The 20794-nt window shown below is 42.5% G+C and overlaps 1 protein-coding gene across 2 annotated transcripts in view; it reads left to right on the top strand.

Moving 5' to 3' along the window:
* tcf4 (transcription factor 4) overlaps nt 1-20794 on the top strand; it is a 208565-nt gene that overhangs the window by 98196 nt on the left and 89575 nt on the right. For both annotated transcript variants that reach the window (XM_031856013.1, XM_031856016.1), the window contains exon 6: nt 2119-2177. In XM_031856013.1, the coding sequence (XP_031711873.1) occupies nt 2119-2177 (59 nt within the window). The remainder of the gene's footprint in view (nt 1-2118; nt 2178-20794) is intronic.

Raw genomic sequence — 20794 nt, 5'->3', positions numbered from 1 at the left:
TGGGTGTATTTAGGCGGCAACCTCCTGTTCTGAAAAGTGGAGCCAATGCTGAAGTGCCTTAAACTTGCATTCTCTCTAATGGCCATCAGGGGGCGACTCCTCTGGTTGTATAGAAGTCTATGAGAAAATGACTCTACGTCTCTCTTGATTTATTACCTCAGTAAACATTGTAAACATGAGTTTATGGTCTCAATCTCTAGTTTCAAGTCTTCTTCAATACAGCATGATGTTCATTTAATAAATTATGGTCCATTTAGAGTCAAATAGACCATGAAGCAGAGTATGCTTTAGGGTGGGGCTACCTTGTGATTGACAGGCCGCTACCTCGGCGCTGTCCCTTTCACAGTATGTTTTCAGTTCATGAAAGTTAATTTAACATTTTCGTTACATAAAAATGTCTTGGATATTGAATATTGGGTTTTTATGTGATATATATATATAATGTTCACAGTCTAATTAGCAACTTCAGAAGCGACAATGGAGTCGGAGGTGAGAGACGATGTGACGATGTGTACGACCGGATTGTTTCACAAGTTTAGAAGCTAATTGTTGACCAATAAAAAGCTCAATCATCGTCAGACAATAGTCGCTGGGTTCCCAGATTGCATTTCAGCCAATGTATCGGAAGCTTCTTTTGCTCTCCACACCAACTGCATTCAACCACAGCCTGCTTGAACGTGATTGGTCAATACCACTCGGACTACAAACGGAAACCAGAACGCTTCCGATACAAAAATCTTGCCCCGCTGCCTATAGACTGCAAATGAATACAGTTATTATTAGAAAGTTGAGGGCATCATTAGCTGCTTGCTAGCCCGCACCACACAGTTTCTATGGCGATTTTAGGGGTGTCTTTGTGGTTCCAGGACTCGTCTCTAGAATCACTCTCTATGTAATATAAACTGCACTACATTTGCCGTCTAACTTCTTATTTTTTTGTCCAAATTCTCAATGTGAAATGTACAGTATGTACTTCATAAAGTACTGTATAAAATGTTTACAATGGAACAGAACAAAGTACATGTACACTACTATCTGCTAACAATTCCACAATGCGTCCCATTTGATAGATGAAAAGAAACTACAGTGCCGGTGAAAAAAACTGTGGTCTCTAGATGTTAGGCCTGAGAAGTGTAAAAGTGAAACTAAATCTACACCTAAAAGAATGTGGAGGGTGAAAGTGTTGTTCCTTTCAAAGCTGGAGCTTGTAGCATAAAGAGGTTTCTATGCATTGCAGGCATAGCAGATGTCTGTTTTGTTGTGCTGTGAGAGCAGTGAGCAGAACACACACACACACACACACACACACACACACACACACACACACACACTGTGAGTACTCTGATCATGAAAACTGGCTTTGGCTGCTTTCTGCTGAACATCTTTTCCTGTGTTCTTTTAACAAAGTGCAAATGAATGATCCTTTAAATGAATGAAAGAAAGATTGAAATTGACTTTTTATAGAAATACGTCCCTGTTGGGTAATAGAATCCATCAAAATTCACACATATATTCTTTATGAAAGAGTAGATTCAATTGTTATTTCAGTGGGACAGAATGTGTCCACGTTGACTTAATGTATCAATTGATAAAACGATAATCAAACAATCCATTTTAACAGTTTATTTCACCACCTCATCAGAAAATGTATGTTTTGTCATATTGCACTGAAATAAATGGCCACATTTTAAAAGAAAAGAGTGAATGAATAAATTAAATCCAATTAATATCAATAGTGGTTTAAAAAGAATGGACGAATGAATAAAAGAGAGAAATAATGAATGAGGTCATCCTGTCATTGGTCATTTCATGGAGCTCTTTTTTTCCATCAACAGTGGAAGAAGCTTTACGTTAAGTGTAGCCGGTGCTTTGAAGTGAAACAAAAATGAATGACTGGATGAATTGAAAAAGGAATATATAATCATACTAAATGTAATGTTGTATGTCATTCATGAAGAGTTCCCTCTTCATGAATGACTCACCTGCTAACCTTTTCTTAAGTAGTAAATGAGCGGATGAATTATTTTCCACTCCTCTGATGAATGGGTTGTCACTAAAGACATGGATCTGACTCCCCCTGCTAACTGCTCCCTCTCTTTCCTTGTCGTCCTCCTGCAGGTAAAACAGAGAGGAGCTCGTACTCGTACGGCAGAGAGTCCAACCCGCACTGCCACCAGGTCAGTCCCACTGCCGGTGTCTTCTTTTAGAAAGGGTGTGTCGCTCAGCCGCTCTCCTCTGTCCTTGAACTTTTTTGGGGGATTTGTTGAGGATGTTCAGTCTCAGGGACATTTAAGCACCGGACTCTTTGTCCCCCATACTGAACCATGAAACCGGGTCAAGTCGCCAAACAGGAACTGGAACTGATATGAAGCATCAAGGACAGACCTAAAAAGGAATTTAGCAATGTAGCTGTTTTTGTCTGATTTTAGCTTGTAGCTTGTAGCTTGTTAGCGTATAGTTTCCTCACTGAAAGCAGAGAATGTCAGGCGGAACAGAGTGATTTGCTGTTGATCGAGAGCCGCTGGTTATTGAAGATTATTTTTTGGAAATGTAAACACAGTTTTTGCCAACGTACATACAAACATCAACCTCCCACTGCTCTGTTAGTAACCACAGCCTACCAGCCAACGGTCAAGTGTGGTTTTAGCTTGTCAAATTTCATTGGGTTTGATTGGATTTTTAAACTCAAGATGCAAGGTTGGATCAACCTCATCGCACCACAGACTCTGCCGCTTGCTGTGTATCATGCCTGCAGTGGATTCATGCAATCTTTCATTTAGCAATGAGGATGTGATTTTTAGCCCAGAATCACCATATTAGCATAATCTGAATTTTGTAGAGAAAGTTTCCTTTAAATTTGGCCGATGCAAAAGAAAACAACGTAACTTTTGTGCATCAGGAACTCCATCGCATTGGACAGATGCAAGAATATTGCCATGTTCCATACTGTTGCATCTCCTCCCCAGTGTGTGGCATTCCCTGTTTACCTCCTGCGTCTGTGGTTCCTTCACAAAGGCTAGAGTCTTTTCTCATAAATTTGCCACTTTAATTTTACAGACTTAAATCTCTGAACCTACAATACCTCATATGCCGTCATAAACAACAAATAACTGAAAGATTAACAAAGGGAGACACAATTATAACTTGGAAAATGCATTTTTGTCATGTTTGTGTCCACCTTATGAATATAAGTTCAATATTCCACCTACACCAGCAGAAGATCCTGCTAGGGCCGCGTTGATGAGTTGAGTTTTCGGGCTGAAAAACCAAAATGTTTAGCAGAAAGAATCTAAAAGATGTTACCAATTTATTGTGAGTTTGTCACAACAAATTGTCATCCATTGCATTTGTCATTTCATGTCTTTCGCTTGTCTGCAGATATTGGTGCCTGCAACTTTTCTCGCGCCTTTAAATCATGCAGGTAGCAGCACAAACAGGTGTTTTGGTTATTTCATTATTTAGCTTCATATGCGTCAATCATCCTCTCCACGACTAAAAACAACAGCTGTCACATCTTTCTGTTAAATGTATTTTGATGCCTTCCAGAGAGATTCCTAACTTAATCACATATTCCCAACTTCATAAAACTAATAATTATTCATTTTTACTTCAAGACTAATTCCTTTTAAAAGGAATATTTATCGTCGGCGGTGGCGCCAGGTGTTATGAGGACTTTGGTAATAGCTGGGTTTTTGAATCTGCACTGTGATCTTCCCGCTCAGTTCTCATGGACCATATGCATCCATGAGAAGATGCAGGTTGATAATTAAGAGAATATACAGATGTTGATGTTTGATTCTGGCAGTGGAATATGAAACGGAGAGAGGCTTGATGTGCTCGCTGTAATTTGATGACCTCCTTCTGGTTTTTGAAATTCAAAAAAATCGCATACGAGCGCATGCTGTTGGACAAGTTGACTGAGTCTGATGTCATGGATTTATTTTTCTTCTCGTCTTGAACATCTAGTAATTAAAGCTTATCAAAGAAGTGCATTTCCGTGCTTATGAAAATCAAAGCTGTTCTAAAAGATGCTGCTACATGTGCAGTGCTAGATGTTTGGGTTTCACATCAGGGGAATTACATCGTGTTATTTAACTGCTCAATAATTCAGAGATACAAAAGTTTCTGCACAATACGCCTTACATAGCAGCAGAATTGTAAGTGTGTGTACACTACTTTGTGACAATTTGAATAGTGTGTGTATACGGCAAAAGATGTAGTTATTGATATATTTTTATATAAATGAAGATTTATATTAGTATAGTATAAACAGGGGTGAGATATCAATCTTCATTAAAAAAAATGACCTTGGAATCAGTATATTTGATATCATGCCCCTCCACATTCCAAGAAGCCATGTCACGTCATGGCTAAGCCATTTAAAAGGCAATTTCTACTTTCGATTTCTACTTGCACCACTTTATCTGCAACAACTTGCCGCAATACTTGTCAAATTGGGATCTGTTCACAATGCCGGATTGTTGGTGTGAATGGCCCAAGTTGAGATCTGGTCAGTTAATTCATTAAAGTACGAGGTTTATCAGACTTCGTGATAATTGGGCCAAGCCGACTGATACGGGGGTGCCGGGAATGAATACGAGAGTCCGGTGCGACTCCCGCTGCGTTTAATCGTGTAGCGCGTCATGGTGGAAGACAACCAACGCAAAATCTGTCAAGCTCCACGACGTTCCGATAAAAAGACTGACGTGTCCGACTTTCTTTTTGTCTTCTTCTGTAACGACATGGTCTCTGGCGTTGACCCATCTGAGCACAGAGCTCTAACTATACACGACTAAAACCATGGAGAAGTGAAAGAGGAATGCTATTTTGACTGTTTGACTATTACCTTTGAGTAAGGTGCATTATACCAACTTGTGTGACATCCCCCTCTGTACACACACACACACATACGTATGCTAAACACACTCACCTTCTTTCTACCGACAGGGGACAGCTTCACCACAGGGGTTGAGGGTCTGTCTTTTAATGTTAGAAACTAACTTTACGTTTGTTGACTAAATGAGAATAACGTTTCAAACTGGATCCACTAGACTCTATGTCCGAATACAGAAGGAGAAGATGGAAAGTGGAGTGAAAGAAAGCTACGGAAAGCAGCCCAGTGTTGCATTTGAAGGACTTGAAGTAGTTATATTCCGAGGTTAACAAGACGTTCCTGTCGTTTGGTTTTGATCTTTTCCTTTCTGTTACGAGGACTGGATTTGGCCCTGACAAACAGACACACACACCCACACACACACACACACACACACACACACACAGTGAGCGAGAACATGCCGTACGCGTTTGTTCAGCAACTTGTTCAGTTCAGCCTATCGCGTATTCGACCTTGCATTTATCCATTTATTAAGGCATTCACTCATACTTTATCTATTTGTTGATTTCTGGATTCGTTAATGTTTTCATACATCTGTTTACTCAAATACTCCTGAGTTTGTCCATTTATTGAGTCACTGTTTTATGTTTGCTTGAGATTATTGAGATTACTCTATTAGGTGTAAATATGTTCAATCATCCAAGCATCGATCTTTCTGATCACTCACTCCTTCATTCATTTGTTCATTTATTCACTTGTATTCTTAAGGTGGCCTGTTCACTTATTCATTTATTGAGTTCAGGCATCTGTCAATTGGCCTATCTGAGCACCTGCTCATTCACTCATACGTTCATTTTCCCACTAGGTGGTTCCTTCATCCATCCATATATCCTTTCATGTATCGATTCAGACTCAAGGAATCAAGGATAATTTGTTGGGTGATATGTTCATGTAATCATTTACAAAGCTCAGCCTGCTGTCTAACCAATCCCTCCATCTGAACACTCGCGTGTTTACACATTCATTCATTTATTTAAATGTGTCCTTTCACCAGTCCATCCATCCATCCATCACCAACTTGCTGATATTTTATTTTGAACCACTACTCACATCCAGCTGTGGCCTTTTGTGAGGCTACAACAAACTGTAGAGGACAAAAATATGAAATAAATCAAACATTACTGCCTCACTGGCCACTTTCCTACTGGGCTGCTGTCAAATTATCCGGTTACACAGTCTGAATGGCCCCTGATGGAAATTGTTTGGAAATGGCAGATAAATTTACATGCTGGGCTGAAGTCCAAAATCCTCTGGCTTCATCCTTGGCCGTTAGTGAAAGAAAAGCACTTAGAGGGGAGGATGAGCTTGCGCGCTACCAGCGGAAAGATTTCCAATGACCCCAGTTTGTTCCACAACTCTGACCGAATTCAATACATTTGTGCCATTAATGTTTTGATGTGATTTAGGTTTTGGTTCCACATTTCGGCTCTTTTAGAAGGTTTAACTTTTGACTATACACACCGTAACATTGATATCGTGCTCAGTCACAACCTCAAATCTGCAAATCTTCTCAAGCTGAGGTCCAAAATATTTAGCGTGATAATTTGGATTGAACTTCCGTTTCATATTCACTTTGTTATTCGGTCGGACATTGTGTTGATCTTATCGGATTTCCTGTTTGGGGGGATGCTTAGGTGTAGTGTGCCCTAACCAATCAGCACTGACTGATGATGACTTTTCAGTAGAAGCAGTTGCTCGGAGCAGTTGATATTTCCCACATTGATAGAAGAAATATGTCTACTTGAGAATTGTTGATTCACAAATATCTCTACCCATTCTTGCCCCCAACAAAAAAGCTATGTTTGGCTCAATTGTTTTAACAGCCTGGGAAACAGCTGGCCACAAAACCGCACCTATTAAAATCACTGAACGGATCTATGATGTGGGCAGTGATTCAGAGGTTTACAACCAAACCCTTTGACCTAATGCTAGAGCTAAATGAAAAGACTGAAGATCACAGAAGTCATTATTTGCAATAATGCCGCATTTCTAGTGCATGGTTTGTCACAGCTCTACTCAACTTGGTTTGTATCGTCAAGCGGCGATATTTGACGAGTTTGGAGTGAAGATGTGTTGGTTAGAGCTGCACCGATTGATCGGCTGCCGATCGAAACCTGACTCTATTTAGCTGATCGGCCCACCGGCCAGTTTACGATTTACAATTTTTTTGCTGGTCGCATTTGTGTGCCGCTGTCACAGTTAAACGTCGGTACACAGTAGCACAGACATTGGTGCATAAGTGCGTGTTTCAGATATTCCCCTCTGTGTGGTTCAAGTGTTTGTGCGTCCATCTTCAGGATAAAAAAATGGATGGAAGGACAGTCCAATAGCGCCGCTGGTTCTAGGGTGTTTCCGTCCAGCAGAACAGTATACCTCAGTGTTTATTTTCTGCACAACCGAGCCTTTTTACTTCAGCAGTCGATTTGTATTTGGTACAAACTGACTGCTTTGTTCCAGTGTAAACTGGAAAGCTGACTGGGTCTGACTGGTGATGGGTGTTGGGGGCTGGGAAACATGGCCCCCTGCCAAGGAACGAGCCCAACCCCCCAACAGCTCGCTCTGCTCCCCTAAAAACACCCAAACACCCTCCAAAAACCATCGTCTGATGGCTGAAGGTGGCATGAATACGCTCAACACACCAGGGATGGAAAAGGACTCGGTCTGTTGTTTGAGTTCATGTGGCATGAGGAACAACAGAATTACATTTGTAAACGATTGAACATACAAACATTATGCCTATTTTACTGTACTTCTTGTGCGCACTAGAGGTGCTGTTAATTATTCTTTAGTCTTACATTTTCACTCCCCATAATCTGTATATGTTGTAGCTGAATTACATGTTATGTCTTTTGCTTAAAACAGCAGTTTTATTTTTTCTGGCCACTTCAAGGACTTCTTCTTCATGTTGGCTTAAAAGCTACATTTCAAAGATTTATTCTTGACCTTGGAAACAGCAGCTGACAAAACAATATCCCCTTCAGGTCCACTTAGCTGCAGATATGTGTTTAAGCATATGACATGATATTCATCAGCAGGTGTAGTTCAGCTGTCAGGAACCTCACCTCTCTTTTCCTGATGCTTCATTGAGGGTCGCTCTCTGATCTTCCACAGTGACGGATACTGCACAGAGTTTCACGCTGTAATTGGCATGACAGTTACTTTAAAGCTCGGTTGTCACATGTCCTGAGCATTTTTACACCTGTCAGGGAGATACCGTTGTTGGGTGTTTTACGAAGAACAATTGCAATTGGTAGTTTAAAACAAGCTATGTTTACGTTTTCCTGACAAGGAACCACTGTGGTTGTGTAATTACAGATGGTTGGTCCCGAGGAGGACAAAGCTTGTAGCACCACAAAACCCTTTGAGTCTCTCTAGTTCCTCTGGTTCTGAGAGAATGGTCCGGTGTACAAAGTGTCTGATTTTTGACACCAGAGATTGGCGTTCAAATTCCTGTTTTTTCTCCAAACCTTAACCAAGTGATTATATTAGATTAGATTAGGGGATTTGTTTAACCTGCAAACAAACAGAAAAGTAAAAACAACTGTTTTTCATTGGCAAATTCACTTTCCAGAGTGTTGTCCTTGCAGTGGGGATGCTGCACAGAAGTAGCGAGAGGAAGGACAAGCTGGCATTCAGACTAAAGACATCCCTGCTTTAAAACAACAGTTCAGTTATCAGTTGTGTTGTTGTTTCAGGTACCGGTGAGACAAATAAATACATCGGTACTGCTGCATGCAGCTCTGAACACATAAATGTCTGAGCCTAGCGGCTAGAAGCAAACGGCGCTAAAAGTGCTGACGATGGCAACAGTGCTGACAGAGCTAACAATGTTAACCTGGTCTGGGACAGCACTATCAGTGGCTACCGCTGTATCAATCTTAATGATTTTGCTAGAGCCTTCTGCAGGACAAACTTTTCACCAGCACAGTTTATGGATGGACAGATCTCATTCCTGCTCCCCAGAGGTTGAACCATTTGGACACAAATGACTCCGTAATCTTTTCCTTCAGCACCACCCATAGGGAAAACCCGACAACAGTTTTAGCTACACTATCGGTAGTCATCAGTGTGTTGTTTGCTTTTCCCTCCCTTTATGGGGCTTTCTGTGGATTCACGGCTGCTGAGAGTCGTCACCTGAACAGCAGCAGAAACACCCTCATGGGTAGTATAATATACAGCCAGTACATACACACACACACATATGCTCGTACTGTGTGGGATGGGAGAAGATGATCCTGTTTTTCATCATCCCCTCCGTCCCGCAAATGTTCTCTTCTCTTCACTCTGTCGTTCATTCAAGCAAAATCTACTGCCCTGGCTGCACACACACACACACACACACACACACACACACACACACACTCTCAGCCACACCAAAGCGTGCCTGTCATCCAGTTATCGCCTCACAGATCAGTAGGTTAGTCGTGGGCCGGCAGCTACAGCTGAGGCAGCAACAGTCTGGTGGAATGCATGAAAAAAAAAAGCCTTTAGCCCATTTCTCTCACACACACACACACAACCACACACACACACACACACACACACACACACACACACTCCACACATCACACATCAGTCAGTAGAAAGTGCTGAAGGCTCCGTTTTGAAGCTTTCCGAGAGGAGCTCAGGAGCTGCATTTACCTATTAAAGAAGGAGCACATACACACACACACGCACACACACACACACACATATATCAAAGAGCATGTACATAGATGTCTACAGTTTTCCATAACCATACATTAACTCTCTCGCAAACACGTTTTTTGCTCCTGTCGCATTTGACTCTCTGTGGCCTCGTTTCTCTCTAGCTAGAAGAGAAAAATGTATTTTATGCAGTATAATACAGTAACCATGCCACACATCCTAAAATAGAAAAAAAAATGCAATTTGAATTCCTTTAAATTATTTGAAAAAAATTTGAACAATTGAATCTAAATATATAACATTTCTCCAAGTGTCCACAAGTGTTACCAATGTTGGGAAAAAAAGGAGACTCTATGTGCTCTACACATTGAGGTATTCACATTCTACTTACAGCCGCTCTCTCCTCTCCTCAATGCTCTGTGTTCAGCAGCCTGCAGTTCAGTCCAAGTTTCACCAAATAATGGTTCATTTTAGGTAGAAAAGTAACCGTGATAAGGAAAACTCCCGCAAAGCAGCTGGCCCAGACTCTGTCTCCCCCTCCACCCTGAAGCATTGTGCCGATCAGCTGTCTCCGGTGTTTACAGACATCTTCAACACCTCCCTGGAGACATGCCATGTACCAGCCTGCTTCAAGATCTCCACCATCATCCCCGTCCCCAAAAAAACAAGGATCACAGGACTTAATGACTACAGGCCCGTCGCCCTGACCTCTGTGGTCATGAAGTCTTTTGAGCGCCTTGTCCTGTCTCACCTTAAAACCCTCACTGACCCACTCCTGGACCCCCTGCAGTTCACCTACAGAGCCAACAGGTCTGTAGACGACGCAGTTAACTTGGCCCTTCATTTCATCCTCCAGCATCTGAACTCCCCAGGAACCTACGCCAGGATCCTGTTTGTGGACTTCAGCTCTGCCTTTAACACCATCATCCCGTCTTTGCTGCAGGACAAGCTCTCCCAGCTGCACGTGCCCGACTCCACCTGCAAGTGGATCACAGACTTCCTGTCTGACAGGAAGCAGCACGTCAAGCTGGGAAAACACGTCTCAGCCTCCCGGACCATCAGCACCGGTTCCTCCCAAGGCTGCGTTCTTTCCCCTCTGCTCTTCTCCCTGTACAGCAACAGCTGCACCTCCAGTCACCAGTCCGTCAAGCTCCTGAAGTTCGCGGATGACACCACCCTCATTGGACTCATCTCTGGTGGGGATGAGTCCACCTACAGGTGGGAGACTGACCATCTGGTGACCTGGTGCGGTCTGAACAACTTGGAGCTCAACGCTCGAAAGACAGTGGAGATGGTTGTGGATTTCCGGAAGATTGCAGCGCCACATGTCCCTATCACCCTGTGTGACTCTCCCGTTGACGTGGTGGAGTCCTTCCACTTCCTGGGCTCCATCATATCCCAGGACCTCAAGTGGGAGCTCAACATCAGCTCCATCACTAAAAAGGCTCAGCAGAGGATGTACTTCCTGAGGTAGCTGAAGAAACTCAACCTGCCAAAGACAATGATGGTGCATTTCTACACAGCCATCATTGAGTCCATCCTCTGCTCCTCCATCACAGTCTGGTACGCTGCAGCCACAGCCAAGGACAAGGGCAGACTGCAGCGCATCATTCGCTCTGCTGAGAGGGTGATTGGCTGCAATCTGCCGTCCCTCCAGGACTTGTTTGCTTCAAGGTCCCTGAAGCGAGCAAGAAAGATTGTAGCCGACCCCTCTCACCCTGGACAAAAACTGTTTGTGCCCCTTCCATCTGGTAGGAGGCTGAGGTCCATCAGGACCAAGACCTCATGCCACACAAACAGCTTCTTCCCGTCCGCAGTCGGGCTCATTAACAGAGCCCGGGTCCCCCACTGACTCTGTCACCCCAGGACAAATTCCCACCGGCCCCTGCATCCCTTCTATTACACTCGACACTTTACACTACCTTACATCTCACTTGTTTATAGTCCTGTCGTCTGTTCGTTGTTTATAGTCCTGTTATCTGTTCGTTTGTGCACTTTATTTTAGATTTCACTTTATTTTATATTTCATTTATTTTATATCTTACTTTATTTCATATTTCATATCTCTTGTAAATTTTAATATGTTTCTACTTGCACTGATTGTTGATTGTTAAATGTTTGCACCTCCCGTCACGCCAAATTCCTTGTATGTTCAACATACATGGCAATAAACGGTTCTGATTCTGATTCTGATTCTGATTCTGAAAATAAAAACAACTCAACATTTTGGTCCCTGGCGAGTCAATCACGGCTTCCTAGTAGCGTTGAGGAGCGCAGAATATAATGTTTTTTACAGGATCTGGTTAAAGCAAAAGGTTTATTCGGGGTGATTTTTTAAAAGAGACATGTAGAATAAAATGTTTGTGATGAAATATCACAATTTTCAGCTTTGTTTTGGCAGATGTTTTTGGACAGAAGCTTTTGACATGCATGATGTGTTCAAGGACCATCATAAAGATGAACATTTTACAATAATGATGGTTTCCCCAACATCTAGCTGTGACAAACAGTGTAGTTTTAGCGATTATTAAAATAAAACATACTTTCCAACCCGCAGGCAGGTTTTAGGGTTCAGACTTAACAATGTGGACATTTCAAAATATGAATCATATATGTAGTATATGTCATATCAGTAAATTGTTAGTAATTCTCTGCGGCTCCACTCGGCATTAGCCACACCTACACTGCTGAAACAGTGGCAGGTGTGTCATCCAACTTCCTGTTCACTCCTCGTGAGTCCTCAACGAGCTGGTCCTTAAACACTCTGAGGGCTCTCCAAACACACTGACCTCTGACCTCCACGGCTCTCTGATGGGTCAAGAGACTGTGGCGGGAGCGAGTCCTCTGGTTATTACTCCACCCGTCTGTCTTCATCTCTATTTCTCATCTGCTCGGCCAGGCGTAGCCAGAGGAGATTATGTGTCCGGTCGTGTGTGTGTGCGTCTGTCTTTCCACAGCTAATCTCACATGCTAATGGTCCATCAGGCTCATATAATAATAATAACAACAATAACAATGATAATGATGATAATGTTAATTATTATTATAATAATTGTAATAATTGTTATTAGAACAATAACAATAGCTATAACAATTACGATAAGAAGATATACAAGAAGAATACATATAATGCTAATAATTAATAACAATAATAATAATGTTTTTTATACGATTAATTGATTTCCAAAAAAGGACTTCTTTTTACTGTTATATATATATATTTCTCTCAGTGAAACTTGCCTACCAACAGAGCAGAACAGGCCTTTTACGACTATGTTAGGGTCCATTATGCTCATGTTGAAATCTCACAAATACAAACCTTCTTGTGAACAGGTGGTATTCATCAGGCCCAAACGAGCGACTTGCATGAGGCCTTCCTCCTTTCCTCGATGACTCCCTTTAAGTGTTCACAACACATTTGTGAAATAAATCATGTGTCATGTGGAGTTTAATTTCTCTGTTTCGTTTCACTCCATCTCTCTCTCTCTCTCTCACGTTGCTATGTTTCCACAGATCTGTGGAATGTGTCTGTATGGAGGCAAGGCATTACTCTGTGTGTGTGTGTGTGTGTGTGTGTGTGTGTGTGTGTGTGTGAGTGTGCGAGCGACAGTCAGTCCTCATGGTCCCTGTGCGTGGGCTTTACAGTGGAATCTGGTTACCGAGGGTTGTGTTCGTGCACGTTCATCATCACTCCATTCCGTCTGTCCTCCGAGCCCGTCCCCATTGGCTGTTTTCTGACCAATGGCGCGGCAGCAGGAAGTACAAGCCCCCAACAGCTGGTCTGAAGTCCAGGAAGAAAAAAAAAAGAAAAAACAAGGGCAAGTCAAAGACTGTTTACATGGAAGGAAATATTAATGAAACCACAGTTTGTCCTCACCGGCCATATCTTTATCATAGCGTTGTATCGGCCATATTATATGAATGCCCACTCTGGGATCATTAAAGGCTTCTCTTATCCATCCATCTATCCATCATAAATAACTATCCTCTTACATCCACTTTTTGCAACTCTGTGTGCGGTGAGATGTTCCTCTCACAGCTGCTCTCCAGCTCTGAACACATACACTCTCACACACACACACACACACACACACTGATCCAGCTGCTCGTCGCTCTCAGGAGACTCTCAGCCGTCGTTTAGTCTCATTTGCCGGCCGAACAGATCGACACTATTTTATATGCCATTTTATTTGACTATCGATCACAAACACACCACACTGCCAGGCTCACGCGTGCCACTTACGCGTTGACGCATCAGCTATGACAACTGACAGATTGTGCGTGCTATAAGTTATATGCACGGGAACACCCGGTGCTGTTGTGACGTGATGGAGCTACTGGGTTCCTTTGGTTATAGTTGTAGGGAAATATCCACTACATCGATCACAGTTTTGGCACCTTAAAGGATCTGATAATGTCATTTTTAAGTCAAATGAAATGATTGACGGAAAATCATAAAGACTTTGTTTGTTTGTTTAGGCTCATTATTAATGGCCCTGGCTACGCTCATCTCAGTCCTGGGCATTAGGAGTAAAGATCAATCTCCATCATTTAAATATGTCATGTAGGAGCAAAACATCCATGAGTGCCATGAAAACATGGATGATTTCTCGTGAAGATCAAGTTGATGAACTACTAATCCGATTGCCATGTGTATAATTTGCTGGGTAAGAATGTTTGCAATGTACGTCTTTGCAAATATGAATGCAATGAATATCTACGTTAACGCTTTTAGTCAGAGCCAGTGAGCAGAGTGCACCATGAGGTTGATATTTGTGTCTTTCAATGCTGAAGGATTTGCATGTTCTCCACAGGATGAGCCATAATAACTTCATCCCCTGACTTTTCATTTTGCACAGTCATTAATCATAGTTTTAATTTGTCCAATACTTTGGTTTATATCCAAATACCATATAATAAGACTTATTTGCTTGACCATTTCACTTTTTTGTGGCTTTCTTACAGATGGGCTTTTCTTTCTTTCATACCATGTTTTTTAATACAAATGTTATGCCTGGAATAAACTAAAGAATTATCATTGTAAAAATGTTTGAGACCCCAGACATAACTACAGATTTAAACCATCTTTAACGTTTTCATTGTGAGAACGCACAACAGGCGATTCAGTCACGACGCACAACCACATACTGAATGTTTGTACTAAATAATTCTAGAGTGGCAATTCCAGTTCCTGATTCTGACTCACAGAAACCTGTGCTAACTGCTAACGTGACCTATCACGTCGCGATCACAGCTGATGAAAGAGGGCAAAGTCATGTCATCCACGATTTTACTGTTTTAGTCCCAATCAACGTCAGCTTGGCTCATTAGCACATCAGCATTCTAGCACGGTAGCTAACGTTAGAAAGGTACGAGCATGCAACATCCGGTTAGTGGACTACATTACATTACATTACAGTCATTTAGCAGAGTAGGTAGTCAGCTGGCTCTTTGTGGCATCAACCTGAGTGACTTACCTCTCTCCGACGGACTGCATGCTCTTTCCATTAGCTGGCAGAATTCCTTCTTTCTTTCTTTCTTTTTGTTGCAAAGTCTGACCTTCTGTCCAGGTTTCAAGTTACTCCATAGAGATTTATGTAAAGTTTTGAAGGCAGCACTCTCCACGTTAGGACATTGCTAGTCCGACCTAAGGATCTGAAAACATGTGCTATTACAGCCACACCGCCTTTTAACATGGAAAAACAAGGCGTTGAGAGAAATGCCTTTGTTTTTGTCTGGAGTTACTCGGTTGTGAAAAGGTATCGGATCGATTCGTGCAGCAGTTGACTCAGTGTTTGTTTTAACAAGTTGCCATCGGTCTCGGCCATTGTGGAGTTAAACCAGGGAGCTACTCTCTATCTCTTAGAGAGAAGTTAACCCTCTCCCCTCTCTGATGTGTCTAACATCAAACAGCATGCTGCCTGTCTCACACACACACACACAGAGAAACACAGAAACTGCGAGTGAAGAAAAACAGCTGGTAACAGACACAGAACAGAACTGAGCTGTCAGGCCTACACTACAGAGCTGACACACACACACACACACACACACACACTTACGTAGAAGTAAACCGGTCTTGATCCATGAGATGTGGGGAAAGCGAGCTGATATTTTTCATGTGTGCCTCCTTCATCAGAGCTCAGTTCTGCAGGACTTCTTATCTATGACAGATGAAGCAACAACTTCCTGGATCCCACAGGCCTTGAACCTCCTTTAAACAGGAAATATGTGCAACCTAGGCATGGACATTTTTGGAAATGAATGCATGGTCTTAAAGTGACAGTTCAGCCCAATATAAAAATAAATACATATAATAAATATATTATACATGTTTTCTATTACCCATATTCCCAACATGCTCACAACCAGATCTATCTGTGGAATACCCTGAGTAACTGGGTCATGATGTCTGGAAGGAGACATTGCTGTTGTGTTTTTCAAATGCAGTTGTTTGGCGCTTTGAGCTCCAAAAACTGAGACCATACATTTTCTCATAGACTTCTATACAAGGAAGGACTTTTTATTACAACCAGAGGAGTTGCTCCATTAGAAATAATGCAAGTTCAAGGCACTTCGGCTCCACTTTTCAGAACCGGAGGTTGCTGTCTGGTCAATTCTGGCTTGAAAACTGCGATGTCTGCATTTGTTTCGGCCTCCTGGAGGCAGCAGAATAAAGTCGGAAATGCGACGTGGACACATCATCACCTTTCAAGTTCCTCTCTTTTAACTCTGTTTTTGGTCTCCACCACCTCCTGAGGGAAATGTCTGTCTCTTTCGCTGCTAAATGCTCCAAATGTCCACCAGCGCTGCTCAGAAATATGAACGTCCATTCTGTAAATCTTTATTTCTACACTCCGTGTGTGTTTGTTCCTGGTTATAATGACTAAAATGTCTCCACAAACTACAAAGTGAAGGCAGCTGGGACTAAGGCATGATGAGAGCGATCAGTTCAAGATGGCACCGCAGGGAAGCCTATTTCTCATTCTCTTTTCATCTCGCTTTTCATCTCCACATATAAATCTGTCTCTCCATCTATCATTCATTCACTTCCTGTCTCCTCCCCATTCTTTCCTGATTATCCCCCCTTCCCTTCTTCCTCTCTACCTTTTCTCTCCCTTCTTCCCTCCCTTTGCCTCTGCTTCAACCTCTTGTTTTCCTTTTCCCTTGTTCTCTCTCTCTCTCTTCTTATTCTTTTCTTTTTCGCTCTCCCTCCTCCTTTTCGTCTTCACTCTTACCCTCTTTCCTGTCCCTCTAACTTGATTCCTCTTTTCTACTTCCGTCCTTTCTACCTTTCCCTCTTTTTTGCCCTCCCTAGCTTCTGTCTCCTTCCCTGTCTCTTTCCTTTCCTCCCTGTTTTTCCCTTTATGTGTCTCTACCTCCCTCCTTCATTCTCCCCCTCGTCCCCTCGTTTGTACTTCTCTCCTCTGTTTTTCTTCTGTCCTTCTTACCTTTCCCTGGGGTTAGGTTAAAAGGGGTTACCCTCAACCAGTCAATTCTTCCTTCCCTCACTTATTTCCCTCCTTCATTCCCTTCCTCTCGCAGTTCTACCTTGTCCTCCTTCTCTCCCTATTATCTTTTCTTCTTATTTCTTCTTCTCAACTTTCATCCTTTCTTCTTCCCCTTCAACAATCCCTGACCCTTTCCCTCCCTCCTGCTCTTCCTTCATCTTTCAGTCCCTGTCATCTGTCCTTCTTTTGCCCTGTCCTTCTCTTATTTCCTTAATAACCACCCTACTTCAATAACCTCTGATTCACTTCCTACTTTTCTTTTTGTCCTCTTTTACCACCTACTGTCTCTTTCCTTATCTATTTCCTTCCCTCCATTCTCCCCTCTCCTCCTCCGTCCTTTCCTCTCCTCTCTTACCCCCTTCGTACCCTGCTCACTTGTCTTCCGAGTTTCATTTCTTCCCTTCCTACCATTCTGTATTTCTTCCCTATGATCCACCGTGTCTCCCCCTCATCCCCCCCTCTCCTCTTTCTAATTGCATGCAGGAAGCTGCCAGATATTGTGAGGTGTAATGTGCTGTCTGATTCCTCTCTTAGTGTTCTTAAATGATCGCTATTTATTTGTCAAGCCAAGCGTTGAACGCTAATTAAGGAGGAATGCTTTGAACTGCTTCGGGTGTGTGTATGTGTGTTTGAGTGAAGTGTGTGTTATAGGGTGTGTGTGTGTGTGTGTGTGTGTGTGTGTGTGTCTGTGGAGCGGTTAGAAGACGGAGGAAGTTGTCATTGGCAAGTCGATCCCTCGTCGCTTCGAATGCTACTGCAGGCAGATATGTTTGTGTGTGTGTGTGTGTGTGTGTGTGTTTGCTGTTATCTGTCCCTGAGGTTTTATTCTTGTGCTGACATCATTCTAAACACACACAAATACACACACACACACAAACAGCAGCTGGTGTTTCAGAGACTCCAATGTGCTGATGTTATTGGCCGCTGTCTCTATGTTAGTGTTGTCGTGGCGGATCTGTGACCTGATTGGCTGACACAGACTTTAACTTTTCATAATCGGCTCAGTCTTTACCCTGGATGTCATCGGTTGTTTGAACATCCTTTGTTGACAACGTAAAGCTAATTGACCCTTCCTACATCCCGCCCCTTTTCGCTCTGTGCTCCAATAACAGTTGTGCAGACTTGGAACTTGGCAGGAAGTCGCTCAACTTTCCCTCAGATATTAGATTATACTCAGATATGTTACATCTGTTCAAGGGTAACGTTGCTAAGGAAGTCACATTACATTGGTGTCACAGTCTTCACGGACACATTGCCTTGTATGTAGTCATTTTCTCAAGCTTGTCCAAATTAGCAACAGTAACTAAGAGGGGGGTGAGACTTAGGATCGGTCAATTTTCACTGCAGAGGGAACCGAACCTCTATCCTTGGCAGTGCTAGTGCCTTGCTCAAAGGGACTGACCCTGTGACTGTAGCAGTGATACATCTTTAATTTAGGGTTTCTTGTCAAAATGTTTGGTTTGTTTGGTATTTTCTAGTAAGTAGTGAAGTAGATGCTCCAAACTGTTAGATTTGCCATAAGGAGTCACTCCTTCTCAGCCGTCACCATGAAGCAGTCAACCACGGACATGAAGACATCTCAGTATCTGACGACGCTTACCGATAATGTTGTGTTTCAGGATCACTGTCACGTTTTCCCATCTTTACATTTTCCGTTTTTACATTGTATTAAGATTTAGTTGCCAATCAAATACACATTTATTTTCTTTATCACAAGCAACCTTGAAGACCATTGTACTGTCGCACCACCAGTCCTCAGTGACTCAAAATCTCTTTTTCAAGGGAGTGCTGGTCAAGATGAGCATCAAGCATTTCACACAAAGGAACTAAATGACTTCAAACAAAACAGGTGAAAAATAAAGTATAGAATGATTGATTCAATGGTTTTAGTGGATCACAAAGGGATACAAACAGTATAGTTTCACCATAGTGCTAAGAACAAATGATTAATTAGTTGATCAGCATGAAATTAATCACTACTGAACTTCCATAATTAAGTCAAGAAAGAATACTTGTGAGCATGTCCTGCTGTTCTCTGGTTTATCTCGTAAACTGAATGTCTTCCATCCTCAGTTTGGGCTCTGAGAACCTTTTCACTATTTTAGTCGTTTAACACAGTAAATTATTAAATTGATGTGTCAGATGTAACCCTTGATGTGTATAATATCCGATGTGTGACGGGCGGTTCCAGTGATTTGGCTCCGTGAGTCCAGTTTTATTCGTTCGTCTCTGCTGGTTCCTTTCTGTGTCTGTTAGCAGCCTCAGGGCCTCGCTCCCTCAGGAGTGTGTGTGTGCGTGTGTGTGTGCAGAAATGTGTACACATATGTGTGTGTGTCAGCTGGAGCGAAGCTGGCGTACAGGTGCGCCGCTGCCTCGCCAGCATTTCCTGGTAATTAATGACTTCTTCCTGTCCTCTCTCTCTCTCTCTCTCTTTCTCTCTCTCTCTCTCGTCTCTGTTTCTCTCTCTCTCCGTCTCTCTCTCTCTCTCTGTGTCTCTCATAGTCGCCATGGTGGAAATTGATGACATCTGAGTATTTATTTTTTTTAGTCGGGGACAGAGGGTTGAGGTATAAATTGAGGAGTGGGAAAACGAGGGAGGGGGCAGTAAAAAAGAGGAAGACAGAAAAACAATCATGTTCTGTTGATAAGAAATGTCTCTTTCGTTGATTTAAAAGTGAATATCCTGGAAGGACAGTAAAGTGACGTGATACCAAAGATACCACTCTCACGTCATGTGTGTTAAAGGGGTAGTTTGGATCTTTTGAAGTGGGGTTGTATGAGGTTCTTATCCACAGTCAGTGTGTTATTACCTACAGATGGAGGTCGGCCCGCCTCCGGCTTGGAGAAGCACACAGGAGTTACTGCACGGTGTTTTAGACACCTAAAAGAAAAGCCCCACCAAAAAGTTCCATATCAGTTAAAGTGTGATGCTATATTTACAATACATCCTCCTGTTTACTTTGCCATGAGACAGCCCTTTCCGACTGGGAACTGAAACCACCAAAACTGTAATTTTACCTCGCAAAACACGGGACAGGGAGGTTGCTGGTCTACCCCTTGCAATGGAGTGTGGTAGCTTTGCTGAGAGCATAGAAAACCACTTCAGTTCCCCCGTCGGAAACATAGACTGTATAGCTGTCCCATGGCAAGGTAAGCCGGCCAAAATATTCCAAAATATGGTTCAACTTTTGCTGCCTCCCCCGTCCACAGCAGTACATTGCTTGTCCCTTCAAACTGGAGTATGGATGATTATACCTCATATACAACTTCACATCAAAAAGACCCGAACTATCACTTTAAGTAGAAAGCTAGAGTCAGGATGTGGTTAGCCTAGCTTAGCATAAAGACTGGCAGCGTGTATGGAGAAAGCTAGCCTGGCTCTGTCCAAAGCTGAAAAAAATACGCAGACCAACATCTCTCAAGCTTACCGAACTCCCATTTTATATTTCACTTGTTTGATCTGTAGACAAAGAGAAATGTAAAAAAGAAAGTCAACCGTTTTAGGGGGACATTACAGTCATCCATTCGTCCTAAAAACTTTTTATTTTGTTATTTTCAAGTCTGTCTCCCTTTTGATTGCTGCTCCATCTATTTTTGTCATTTGTTGCTCTTTCTCTCTGACCCTGTCTTCTTCAGACTTCCTGTTCTCTTTTTTTCTGTTTCTCTTTCTGCTTCTTTATACCCCTCTCTCTCTCTGTCTCTTTGTCTCTCTCTCGCTCTCTCTGTGTCTCTCTCTCTCTCT

Source organism: Anarrhichthys ocellatus, unplaced genomic scaffold, assembly GCF_004355925.1.
Source record: "Anarrhichthys ocellatus isolate YVR2014 unplaced genomic scaffold, GSC_Weel_1.0 scaffold16, whole genome shotgun sequence".
NCBI classification, from domain to species: Eukaryota; Metazoa; Chordata; class Actinopteri; order Perciformes; family Anarhichadidae; genus Anarrhichthys; species Anarrhichthys ocellatus.
Note: the sequence above shows the minus strand (reverse complement) of the source record. Positions and strands in the feature narration are given on the sequence as shown.